Consider the following 13,954-nt stretch of genomic DNA (forward strand, 5'->3'; position numbering starts at 1 on the left):
TACATGGTTGTCATTTAGCTTTTGTGCTAAAAGCCTCATTTTAACTTAACTTTTAACTTTCATTTAGAGTGTTATGATGTTTTGGTTACCCGGTCATGATATGTAAACATCCGTGTAACTGGACAAGCGTGAAAATGTAGTTCAGTTATTCAGAACTCACTGTTGTGATGCAGCAGAGGTTCGATCCCCCGCGCTGGGTTCAGTGATCCCACAACTTATATACCAAGGTCGTATGTTCTTTCCTGTCTGTTGGAAAATGCATATAACAGATGCCTGGCTACTATTGACAAGGCTGCACAAATTGCAAATTTGCATAATTTGCACGAATGCAGAGACGAGAAAAATATTGTTCAACACTGCAAATTTTGAGTGAAGCACAACTAGGTTATACAAGCACAGTTCTGTGCAACCCACACAATCTGTGCAGCCCTGATTGAGTAGCAATAGCTTAAGTGGTGGCAGTGAGTTTCTAGACAAAGTGATGAACACCCAATAGATATTGTGTTTAATGTGCTAAGGTGTCATTAAACATCCTTTCCTTTCCAAAAACTGGACATGATTTGTTCTGTATTAGAAAGAATGATGGTGATTGTTGATTTGTTTTCTTGTAGATGAGGTTGGCACGGCTACACGGATGAAGCTGATACACAACATGATCCTGGGATCAGTTGTTGCAAGTCTTGGCGAAGGAATGGCACTTGCTGAAAAAGTTGGAATTGATCAGGAAGATCTAGCAGAAGTACTCTCCCTTGGTTCACTTTCTTGTCCTACAATTAATCACAAAAGTCAAGGTTGGTATTTGAAAACAGTTTGGATGTATCTAAAGCTTTATGTAAGGTAGTCCTAGTAATATTGTGCTATAATATGTAGGAGCATTTTTTGAATTGGTTCTTGCATATTTTATAATAAAGGGAAATTGTTGTCACGTATGTTAGGGCTGTTCAATAATTTATTACATAGGGGGAGAAGGCTATTTTCTTTTGTATATCCACCAGATCCACAATTTTAAAACATTTTTAAACCAAGTAAGCACAGAGAATAAATTGCAAGAATCCAGCCATACAGAAAATAACAATTATATTTACCCATGTGATCAGTTCTAGAACTATCCTTACTGAGACAAAATCCATCTTCTAAATGTTTTACACTAGAAGCAGAAAACAAATTGGTGACAACAAGATCTTACGATTTGAGGGGTGCGATCGTTATGGGACCCCTAAATATTTGTCAAGGGAGTGACTTAAACACTCATTAGCTTTTGACTTTGTAATTTTCTTCTGTAGTCACAGTTGGTTATAAATATAATACTTTAAAAAAAAGTTAAAAGTTTCTTGTTTTTTAACCACTAGAGCACATTGATTTATTAATCATCGGCTGTTGGATGTGAAACATTTGGTAATTTTGACATTTAGTCTTACAGTGTTCGAGATTAAAATGTTTGAGCAGTATCCCAGTTGGATACTAACATTTCAAAATCTGGTATCCCACCTGAGAATTTAGTATTATATAGTATCCCGGTGGGATACTGGGTTCTTGAAGTCTGGTATCCAAAATTAAATTCTGGTATCCCTGGGATATCGGGATACCATTAATCTTGAACACTGGTCTTAGAGAGGAAACACGCTTCATTTTTCCATTAGTAGCAAGGGATCTTTTATATGCAACATTCCATAGACAGGATACCTTAAACAATCATTGACATTAATGCAGCATCTTTGTGTAAGGTTTATCATGTTTGTGAGTCGAATCTTTGAATACTAGTACACCATAATTGGAGTCTTTGAAGCAACCCCCAGAACATTGCAGAATTGTTAAATGGTCCCCAGTCTCTAGAGCATTTGAGGTTGTATTCCTTTTTTATGTTTGGAACCTTCCTCACTTTGGCCCATGCTTATAAAAATTCAAAGTCTTGTCCATACAAATAGCATGTAGTAAGAACCTTAAAGGAAGGAACAATTAAGGCATTTGGCCTGGTATGCATATTCAACGATACATAATGCTCATTATTGCTTAATATCAACAAGTATAATCGTATAGTTAATTAATACAACGGTTAAATGTGACAGCTATTATATATAACGGGCGCCGACATTTTGTACCATCTCAGTGAGTACGCCCCCTCTGGGCGAGCTGGTGGTTACGTAATACTTAATGCGTAACATCAGGAATGAGCTTTAGAACTAGAGAAACACAATCTACCTGGTGTTTGCGGGATGATAAATAGTTATACATTGCAATGTTCTGTAATAATACACATCCCAGTAAGCCAGCAATAAGTATATCCAGCACTATATATATTATTTTTCAATACAAAATAAAATACCATTGTCAAAGTGGCTACACAACAAGTCGAAATAATTAACAATGTTTTGTCCATGCATTAACCTACGTACTGAAATGATACACGGAGTGTTTTCTTAGTTAATTGGTCTATGCTGTTAGTTGCTTCTACCTGTGATTCGTGATTGGCAGGTGTGTATTTGATTGGTAACCAGACGAGCCAATTAATTGACACTGTCTAGACACAAAAATACATACTGGTATTGTGGAATATTACCTGTCACCCCTAAAATGGTAATGGACATGGTTTATTACTGTAAATAGTTTTGCAAAAATATTGATTAAGTAGACTTTTCCATCTAAAACCACAGAACTGACCAATTATGTAGTCCCATAGAAAATAAAATTATCACTTGGGTATCGTGGGTTGTCGTTTTTGCTCCAACGTAGCATATCAATAGGCCTAATAGTGTACATTTTTCCTTTGGATTATTTAACAGAGAAAAATACTATAACCCCATTTTGTTCCGTTAATGCAACTTGAAATATATTTAGTTAAATAGTTGATTATATTATTACGTCATTTATGTTGTTTTACAAGTCAGGTTGATCAAAGAGAAGCGCCTTGTTGAAAATTACTGCTTTTGTTTACACTGTACATACAGGAGATGGTCAGGAGCTGACATCACTTCGCCCCAAGCTACACCACCAAACGTCACAAAAACGAAACAAAATGGCTGCCCCCAGTTAGCAGGAATAATCAATGGTTTTTTATTAACTCTAAAATTACGCGTTTTTCATTTGCTAAAGTGTCAGTATGTGTTGGTGGTCCGGGTATGCATCTTTCCAACACATAAGGCTCTTGTTTGAGTTGACCCTACCTTTAAGTTAAGTCTGGTCTTTAAACAGTTAGATCTATTTCTAATCCATGTAAAATGTCAATAACAGTAGCTGGTTTTAGTTTTTGTCATATTTCAAAGAGAAATAGTTTGTTATTTAAATGTATGACATATTATTTGTCTGATAAAAGCAAAGCAGGAAAATAAAACAGGAATAACTCGCCTTGCTATATACAGTGAAACCGCTCAAAACCGGACCCTCTGTAAACCGGAATTCCCTCAAAACCGGACATTTTTGCGGCCCCCTTTTAATATCTGTACACTGATTTCACTGTATTTTAGACAAGTAATTTGCATCACTACCCTAAGTTTAGGTGAACTGTTTACCACTCCTCTTGACATATTTGTTTAAAGTGGGTGATATTGAATATGCAGCAGATGACTTGACAGCGATTTATCCAGGCATTTTGTGGTATCAAACATAGGCTCATTCCTAAAAGCAAATGGCATTGCATCATTCAGTAGCTTAAAACACTCATCTGAATTTGGATTAAACTGCACTAATTTTTCCAATCCCACCAGACACAGGACTCTTTTAAAAAACAATTCTTGCGTAAAAGTCTGTTGGAATAGAAAAGTGTAGTAGTCATTTTTCAGTCAATTGGGACGTTTTGCTATTTATGTGAGAAAACAGTTTTGAATTAATCAGTTTAATTCAAGAGTTGGAGACATAATTTATGTTTGGTGTTCAGGAAGAAATGAGTCTCTGAAGTCAGATGGGATGTTGATAAAAAAAATATTTTTATATGTAATGTTATGGTGTACAGCCCAAGTTTTTTAATTTGAATTGTTTTGTATTTTTCAGCTATCGTGAATGGTAAGTATATATATATACTTATATATTTTTTTTTTAATTTTAATACACCTATGGGTAGCTACATAAAGTTTTGAAGAACAAAATTCAAAGAATAATTTTAGTTTCTTCTTTTGAGTTTTGCCATCTTGATTTCTTTAATGAGAAGATATGTCAGAAATGATAAAGACAAGCGTTTTTAACTATCAAACTAGAACATGCTAGAGGGCAAATCTATCTTGTTGGTTTTGAGGGCAACACACAGACACATAAACCAGTTAACTATCTTCAAATTCTGAATATGTCCAAAGATTTCCAAATGTATAATTTGTGAACAGATTTATAGAAATGATGTTGCAAAGAACATTTTGTTTTTCATATAAGTACTTGCAGCTGTAAGTGCTTGGTACTATTTTTACCTGAATTGTGACAAATAAAATACGTTATTAGTGCATACATGTAGTAATAGAAAAATTTAAAGAAGTAAATGAATTAATATTAATAATTTATATATGCATTAGATTAATTACAGGGCTTCTAGATTGTGGTAGCTAATGATATTTAATGTTGGGCTAGTAAATAACTACAATTGCCATGCCCAACGGCTAGTGAAAAACAAATTGTTAAATGTTGCAGTTGAAGTATATTTTGTAATTATGAATATCCTGCTCCCACCCAAACACCCAAATGTTAGCGTTTTTAAGCTTTATCTCCATCTTTAGCTGACATATGTAAAATTATTACTATTATTTAGTAAAATTCTATTAACTTAAAGTAAAGTTTTGCTAGTGAATTCTTAATCATGGCTAGTAAATTTTTTAAATCACTGACCCCATGGCTAGTGGATTTTATACAAATTTTAGAAGCCCTGAATTTAAAAAGAATTAAAGGTAGACTAAACTCCAACAAGAGCCTTATGTGTTGGAAAGATGCATACCCGGACCACCAACACATACTGACACTTTAACAAATGAAAAACGTGTAATTTTAGAATTAATAAAAAAAACGTGATTATTCCTTCTAACTGGGGGCAGCCATTTTGTTTCATTTTTGTGACGTCTGGTGGTATAGCTTGGGGCGAAGTGACGTCAGCTCAGGTCCAACTTGTCTATTATGCACAGTGTAAACAAATGCTCTAATTTACGACAAGGCGCTTCGCTTTCATCAACCTGACTTGTAAAACAACATAAATGACTTGATAGTGTAATAAACTATTTAACTAAATATATTTCAATTTGCATCAATATAACGAAATGGAGTTATAGTATTTTTTTCTTTTAAAAAATCCAAAGAAAAAATGCATATTATTAGGCCTATTGGTAGGATACGTTCGAGTAAAAACGACCACTCAGATACCCAAGTGATAATTTTCTTTTGCTCTGGGACTATGCAATTGGTCAGTTTTGTGATTTTAGATGGGAAAGTCTACTTAATCAAGTGTTTTACAGAATTACTTACAGTAATAAAGCTGGTAAAGTCCATTACGATTTGAGGTTATCACACAATACCCTGTGATCTTAATAAAAGAGGGCACGTCTTTTCAGTGTGTCTAGCGACCGTCTAAATATACACCTGCCAATCAAGAACCACAGGTACAGGCCACAGGAAGAAAAGACCAATTAAGCAAGAAAACACTCCGACTATTATTTCAGTACGTGGGTTAATTTATGTACAAAATATAATACAGTTATTTCAACACTTTGACAATGGTGGTTTATTTTGTATTGAAAAATAAACCACATATACACGTTGCTGTGTTACTGGGATAGATATTATTAAAGAACACTGCGATGCATCCGCAAAAAATCAGGTATGTTTTGTTTCTTCAGTTCGAAGACTAATTCCTGACGTGACACGTTAGGTATTACGTAACCACCAGCTCGCCAGAGGGCGTTTCCACTGGGATGGTACAAAATGGCTGCGACCGTTATATATAATAGCCGTCACATTTAACCGTTTTATTAAATAACTATCCGATTATACTTGTTGATATTAAGCAATAATGTGCATTATGTATCGTTAAATATGCACACCAGTCCAAAACCCTTGCTTTAGCATTCCTTTAAATGTATTTACATTTTGTCATGTTCATGTATAACATAATGTAATATTTGTTTAAGACTTAATTTTAAGACTGTAGATAGTATTGCAACACTTATCCCTAAATCTTTGCACTTCTTAAATCATTTGGAGGGAGAAGTGACTTCTTCTGTTTTGTCAGTATAGCTTGAACCCTGGTTTAGTTAGCAACATCTTTAAATATGTAATATTATTTGCAGCTATTGCGAACAACAAATTTGATCCACATTTCCCATTACAACATCAGCAGAAGGATCTGCGTCTTGCTCTCACCCTGGGTGACCGAGCTGAACATCCACTTTACGTGGCAGCAACAGCTAATGAGGTTTGTAACCGAGAACCTTGGCACACTGTAGGTTCTTTATTACATCAAGTATTTTATAACCCTTATAGCCAGACATAAAATACTGTTAAAAATACAGGTTATAAATATTTGAGTAAGTTGACTAAAACTAATACATAGAGATGTACAGTTGTGAAGAACAGATAAAACATACTATTACAACAGTGAAAGATTTTTTTTTTTTTAGAAATTGGGTTGGTCATGAAGGAATTTGGTAGTATTTTGTTATCACATAGACAATTTCAGCTAAAACTGTACAGATGAAAACTAACTTACAGAAGTTCTCAAAATAACTTTTTGGTGATAATAAAATATGGTTCGTAAGCATACGGGAACAATAAGATTACCTCATCTGAGATGTAAGTTTTCTGATTTATTCCAAACTTCAGATTTTTTATTATTTGTACAGTGTTTCCATTTTTTTTGCTGTTTATCAAAAATGTTCCATGTTTTCTGTATGACACGTATGATATGGTTTTGGCTTTGCATCCATTGTGAATAGGGACTGCCATTGTGCAACAACCCTGTCCCTAGTGCCAATTTTAGTACCCATCTACCAATATTAAAATCTCTTTAAAAAAATTTGTAACCTATTTTCATTTCTGCCTTATGTTAGCTGTAGTTTAAAATGTGCCGAGTTATTATAGTAAAATCCTGTGAAAAATTATGTGAAAATATATTATGTTAATAACCTCTTTTTTTTTCTCTCTTTTTTTTTTTTTGACAGATGTTCAAACGAGCGCGAAGACTGGGGTATGGAGATAGTGACATAGCAGCGGTGGTTAAGGCTTGCTCGGTATGATGTCATCACGATGTTGAGGTTTACAGACATGGACAGGACTTGGGTGTTTCTGTGTGCACACGACATTGCATGGGAACAGACTTGAAATGGTGTCTTGTAGAACAAATATTTGAAACTGGTCTGACAGACTGTGAGGTTATTATTTTCAGTGCTGCAAGAAACATGGTAGTCACATTTATCAGTCATTGTTTGAGTTTGTTAAAGATCGTGTTTTCTTTGCAGCACTTGATTGTAATTTATTTTAAAAGGCATTGTGAGAAGAAAAAAAAAACAAGCAGTTGTGTTTGATCATTAACAAGTGACTGTTTCGACGAAATGTCAAAACATTATCAACATCTTTGACGATCAGTGTATTTTTGTATAGCTTTTGTTATGAAGATGAAACATATTGGTCAGACTATTGCATCTACTTGAATTTCACTACATCTGTTTTAAACAATGATTTTATGTCTGTTAACAAAAAACATCAAGTTCTGATTTAAAGTTGTATGACAATATATGTCTGTATAGAACATTTACTTATGTACTTATGTAAATGATGAAATGTTAGTAAAGTTTTGATTATATACTTATTAATGACATACAAATGAAGCACAGTCAGCTGATTTATGATTCTGATATTTTACAATAATACTGTGAATTCAAGAATTCAGCATTGTGAAATAATAGCATTTTATATTGCCAGTAAATTCACAAATATTTATACTTAGGAATATTTTATGATTTACAGTTGTAAACAAGGTTGCATTTATATTTAATTTAGGCATTTTTTTTGTTTGCCAAACTGTTTTTATATTACCTGTGCAGGGAAGTTTTCATTATTTAGAAAATAAGAAACTATGTTTTGACATAATGGTAATCCAAGACCATTATTACTATTGTTAAGTAATGAGAATAATATTCCAAAGAACTACAATTTAGTGGTATTGTGTGATAGGAAACATATTGTACAATTAAAACTTTTAAATGTCATCGCAAGGATGAACCAAAGTCCATGCACCCCCACAAGACCCACCCCTGAGAGATGTCATATAAGAAACCTACACCAAAAACATAGGCTACTAGTACTTTTAAAACAACAAGTTACAAATCCAGTCGAATCCCGTATGCAATGTTAGAAAAGCTTCACTGCTGACTGATCCAGTAGACTAGCAGGAATGTAATGAGATGTTGTGCAATACAGAGCAGTGAGAGAGAACAGGTTGGTGATCACCCTAAACTATATCTAAGTCCTTGAGTTTTATCCCAAGCCTTTTAATGCAGTTCTGCTCCTTTTGATATGATGAAAATCCTTTTTTTAAATAGCATATTTAGAGAATACTCTACTCGGCAATACTATTTATTTTGCACTCGTAAATTTATGTTTATGAGTGCTAGATAAACGGTATTGCTGAGTAGCGAGTTGGGTATTCTATTTATTACCCATTATTAATTTTATCATTTTATGGAAGATTTTCAAACGATGCTGTTATTGAAAACAAGTTTGCAAATTGAGAACAAGACATAGCAATGCGTCGTAGCTGTGACGTAAGTTGGTTGTTGACATGAATGGATAAAAAATAGTTACGGTTGTTTGTTGTTGCCTAACAGTTGTGACGTCAAAGCCTATAGTGAAGCACTGATTATGACGTAAAAACGTATCTAGGGGAAGAATTGTTTTTTTCTTTCCCTTGCCCATATAGGTAATAATTTGAAATGGATAGTTTATCCATTTTCGACTTTGTGATTAAATGTATAGATTTTGCATGTCGTGTACAGAGGAAAGGAAGAAAGGAAATGTTTTATTTAACGACGCACGCAACTCATTTTATTTACAGTTAAATGGCGTTGGACATATGATTAAGTACCACACAGATCTTGAGAGAGAAAACGTGCTGTCGCCACTTCATGGGCTACTCTTTATCGATTAGTAGCAAGGGATCTTTTATATGCACCATCTCACAGACAGGATAGTACATACCACAGCCTTTGTTACACCAGTCGTGTACAGAGGGATGCTTTAGATTATTAAGGTGAAATAACCAGTCATGAGCTTGATGGAACCCAAGGATTCAAGATGTCCCTTGTTAAGAGTTCTCATTCCCTCTGTATAGCTCTGAAAAGTTTATCGTTGAACTTGCAGCATTTAGGCAGTAGTTGCCTCATTTCTTCATCTGAAAAACATACACGTCACTGGTATCTTTGTAATGTTTTGAAATAGCATGACGTTTTAATACTTCTGTGCACATGTAAAACAAGTCCATCAAATCACAAATAAATGTTTCTTTTTAAAATAAATTTGTTCCATTGTGTCTTTAGAAGCTGTATTGATTACTTTCAGCTGTGTTTAAACCTGGCTTGTTTAATCTTATATTTCATCCCATACATTTTGGACATTGATATCTTGAAAAAAGAGACATTGTAAATGTTAGTCTAAAATTGTCTATAATTGTTTTAATAGTTATGTGAATGACATGTCCAGCGTTTTGTTTTCTTTCTGCTTAGTTTGCATGTCAACTACTAAACATTTAACTCATTTTCACAAATAAGAAAAATTATAAGTATGTCATAAATATTTTCAAATTATGAGTAGTCTAGATCTCTATGATGGCAAACATAATGTGTAAGATAGATTTTAGCATAACCAGTAGTGTGACATGCATTGTATAATATGCCTGATTCCTGTATGTTAAATAGCATGACACATTGCTAACAGGTCACAGTTATGTTAAACTGATTCATACAACAGTCTGGCAAGTTCATGCAAGAAAACGTAGTTACGACCAGTAAATATGTATTGGCAATTTCAACTGGTGTTTATTTTTATTTTTATTTTATTTACCATATAGTGATTTTATATCTTCATTCTGTTAAGTTGTTAATTTATCAGTCTTTTAAAAAGAAGAATATTAGGCCAAACATATTTTTTTTTAATGTTTATGGGTCCATCAACATCAATATCCTGGATATAACATTCTTATTGCCACCTATACCATCATTTATCAGCTACACATTAAATAAAAAATGGAATGTTTTTAATATTAATACATTTGTGTGAGAGTGTGTGTGTCTATATATATATATATATATATATATATATATATATATATATACACACACATACATATATATATATATATATATATATAGACACACAGTAGAATCTCATTGGCTCGAAAGCCCAACAGTCGAACCTAGTGGTATTCTCGAACCAAGAACAAAGTCCCGATTTTTATCTCTATTAAACACTTTTATTTTGGTGCTGATTGGTCGAATACCCCTGGGGTCGACGGAAGCTTTCTCTCGAACCGGTTTATTGGTCCGAACTGTACAATTAAACATATTTAGCTCGAACAGCTCAGTCTATCTATGTTTTTTCGATGGTTAGTTAGGCTGGATAAAAAGATGCAGCGTAATAGTAGAAAAATAGCCATGATTGTACATAATTGTCCCGCCCATCCTAAACTGAAAGGTCTGAAAACTATTGAGCTGATAATTTTGCCATCTAACACAACCAGTCAAACACAGACCAAGGCGTGATAAACAACCTGAAAAGCCACTATAAACGACTTGTGATCACGAAGCAGCTCGACACAGCAGACAGAAACACGGACGTGTTAATTACGGTACTGGACTCAATGTATTTGATGCAGCAGTCCTGGCGTAAGGTGACACACACACAAAACAATAGCCAATTATTTCCGTCACGTTGCTCGTGAGTCGATCGGACCATCTCGCCCAAGCTGGTTTTATGGAAATATGCGAGGTTGTCCGATTGATTTTTGTGTTACAGAAGCACCCAACAATGGCCGAATGCATGGTTCGAACGACCCGATGGGTCGAACAGACTTTGATGCACCGACAATGTTCAAGCCAATGAGATTCTACTGTATATATATATATATATATATATATATATATATATATTTTAAAACCCAACAACAAATGCTCTCTCAGACTCTGTTGCCTTATGGAATTTGAACCAGTTTTGGGCATCTGACCTATGAAACCAAATCGTGGTTTTCTTGAGAACCCTACTGCTAGTTATACACTAAATTATGAAGGCTACATCAACAATTGTAAGCTGTCAGTCATACTATGATAATTTTAGTGAGTGCTTTTGGCTATATAGGATGGCATTGTTTAACGTGCACATTCAGAGCAAGCTGTTGTAGTGCACGCCTGTCCTGGGCTGCCTCGGCCGGCTCCTCCATCTAGGACAGGAAAGGTGTAGGGTGGGTAGATGGGGGGTGGGTGGGGGGGACTGCCTGCACTGGCAGATGCAAGGGAGCACCAGCAGTCTGACCGTAGCTGGTAACAGGCGGAGGGTGGTTTGGTGCTATAGAATTTGGAATGTCCCATAGGATTAAGCCAAAGAGAATGGGTGTGCATTTTTTGTAAAGGAATTTAGGTGCAATTTTGAACGGTCAATCTAAATGGAAAGGTAGGGAGCTACGTATGGGTTTGGAATTTAGTAGGCCGAGAGTAGCTCGTTAATTGGACCTATTTGTGTTGACATGTCTCCCTAGGTTGCCCATAGGGGCCCTTAAAAGGGCCTGAACTGTTCAGCTCTTGGCTATATAAAGAAAAGCACCTTTTTATACACCCGTTGACGGGTCATATTGTGATACGGTGTGTTGTCTGTCCAGGCCTACATCCATCAGTATAAAATGTTCATTATCGGGGCATATCTTTCTTATCGGTTCATATAATAGGATCATCAAACCTTGTATGAAAGTACAACTTTGAATGGCAGAGTATCACATACTATAAATGGGTCACCTTGACCTATGTTTCACACATTACTGCACATTAAAGGAAATCATTGTCCAGGCCATATCTTACTTATTAATTCATATAGGATCATCAAACCTTGCTTGCAAGTACAACATGTGATGATGGTGTGTTGTGTACCATAACTTGTTTTTTGTTATGACAGATCCGGAAATCATATGCATTTTGTTCACTGGTCACTTGTAATCATGTATGAGAAATAAAGAATAGATGTTTAATCTTGTAAATAAAACCATTTACACTTTCTTTCTTTTTTGTACACTTCTGTCAAGTAATCATTCCAGATTCTTGAACATTGTCATAATTGACCGTACATGTGTTAACAAGTGTGTTAATCGTTTTGATTGGTCAGTTTAATAGTTGCAATCTAGCCTTTCCATCCCATTTCTTTTACTAAAGTACTGTTGTTCAACAATACCACCAAAACACATTGATTAATAATTCATCAGCTATTGAAAATTCTGACACAATCTTCAAAGGGAAGCTTTTTTTTTTGTATATGCATTTTTCCCTTGGACAGGACAGTTTGTGGCATGACTTACTTTTGATATACCAGTGATAGCACTTCTATTTGTACAAAGTATGGAAATAAATTCACCATGTTTTGCTTTCAACAGTTGCATTGTCAACTGCAAAATGCAGCGCCCATGCATTATTTGTAACCAGTGTAGACATTAGGGACTGTACGCAGTTGTCAACATTCAGGCAAACCTACAAATACTGATATTTTGCTCCCATCTTCCCCTAAAGAATTTTTAACATAAATGTGTGTTTTAAAGATTTTGCAAAGGAGTAAACTCACGTTTGAAACCACTATTATGGTAGAAATAATCTTCAAACACGAAACCAATAAATAACACCTCATAGTTTTTAATATTTAATACATAATCACATTTAGTATACAGTTACAAAATCTGTATTCACAGAGAAACTAAACAATAACAAGGCATTGGAAATGCTGCAAATCCCATCACAGTTGCATGATCCTATTACTGTATATGAAGTTTCATGAAAATCAAGTGAGAATTGAAGTTGGTAGAAAGGTGATGTAATTTTTATTTTTATTAATGGTGGCTGACCTTTGACACAGAAAGGCAAAATGCAAACTTATTCCAAGGTGTCATGATCCTACTCCTATAAATGAAGTTTCGTGAATATTGGATGAAAAATCGAGTTGCTAGAGTGGTGACGTTATATTTCTAGTTTTACTAAAGTGATCTTAACCTTAGGTACAGAGTGACGAACTCATTCAAGATACGATCCTATTTCTACATATGAAGTTTTATGAAAATCAGATGAGAAATGAAGTTGCTAGTGCAGTGATACCCAGTATAAATTTCTGGTTTTCATCACAAGGGGATAATAATTAGATCTTAAAGTCACATCATACTGTTTCTTGAACATTCTTGAAGATTTATCATTCGTTCAGAATGTTCTATTTAGTTAACAATTAATAAAGAGTACATGACACTTTCAGAATATTCCACTTTTATTAAACAATACATCATGGCCTTGAACAATCTAATAAACCATTTAAATAAATGAACTCATTATTGCTATAATCAGTTGTATATAAAATTGCATGTATATACAAGTAACATCACAAAGATAAAATATCATTTGTAACCTCTTCTCCACTAAAGCTCATACACCACCCACACACCCACCCCATGGATTTCTATCCTGTAGGGCCTGTATGCTGTAAAATCATTTCGTCAATTATGAAATAAACTACCACAAATTGCAATAGAATTTATTTCTTCACCATTCAGATCAGAAAGGCCCACAAAACAAGTTCATCAAATTCAGAGCGGTGGAACAGTGCCTAATTTGCATCAGTTCATCACATTGTTTACCACATTTTTTAAATCATGCTAATTTCAGTGTCAATATAGAAAAATGCAGGATTTTATTAGCACAATAAATCAAAATGACTGTCAAATGTTCCGATTTTAACTAGTTAATTTCAAATTTGTACCGTTTTA

The 13,954-nt window shown here is 34.4% G+C and overlaps 1 protein-coding gene across 6 annotated transcripts in view; it reads left to right on the plus strand.

The window, feature by feature from the left end:
- Positions 1–9,985, plus strand: part of LOC121374983 (glyoxylate/succinic semialdehyde reductase 1-like) — a 94,835-nt gene extending 84,850 nt beyond the window's left edge. For 5 of the 6 annotated variants that reach the window (XM_041502158.1, XM_041502160.1, XM_041502162.1 and 2 more), the window contains 4 exons: positions 612–791; positions 3,985–3,996; positions 6,252–6,376; positions 7,122–9,985. In XM_041502158.1, coding sequence (XP_041358092.1) covers positions 612–791; positions 3,985–3,996; positions 6,252–6,376; positions 7,122–7,196 — 392 coding nt within the window. In that variant the 3' untranslated portion in view covers positions 7,197–9,985. The remainder of the gene's footprint in view (positions 1–611; positions 792–3,984; positions 3,997–6,251; positions 6,377–7,121) is intronic. The other variant, XM_041502159.1, reaches the window with a different exon arrangement.
- The last annotated feature ends 3,969 nt before the right edge of the window (positions 9,986–13,954 follow it).

The sequence above is a fragment of the Gigantopelta aegis genome, chromosome 6 (assembly GCF_016097555.1).
Source record: "Gigantopelta aegis isolate Gae_Host chromosome 6, Gae_host_genome, whole genome shotgun sequence".
Classification (NCBI taxonomy): Eukaryota; Metazoa; Mollusca; class Gastropoda; order Neomphalida; family Peltospiridae; genus Gigantopelta; species Gigantopelta aegis.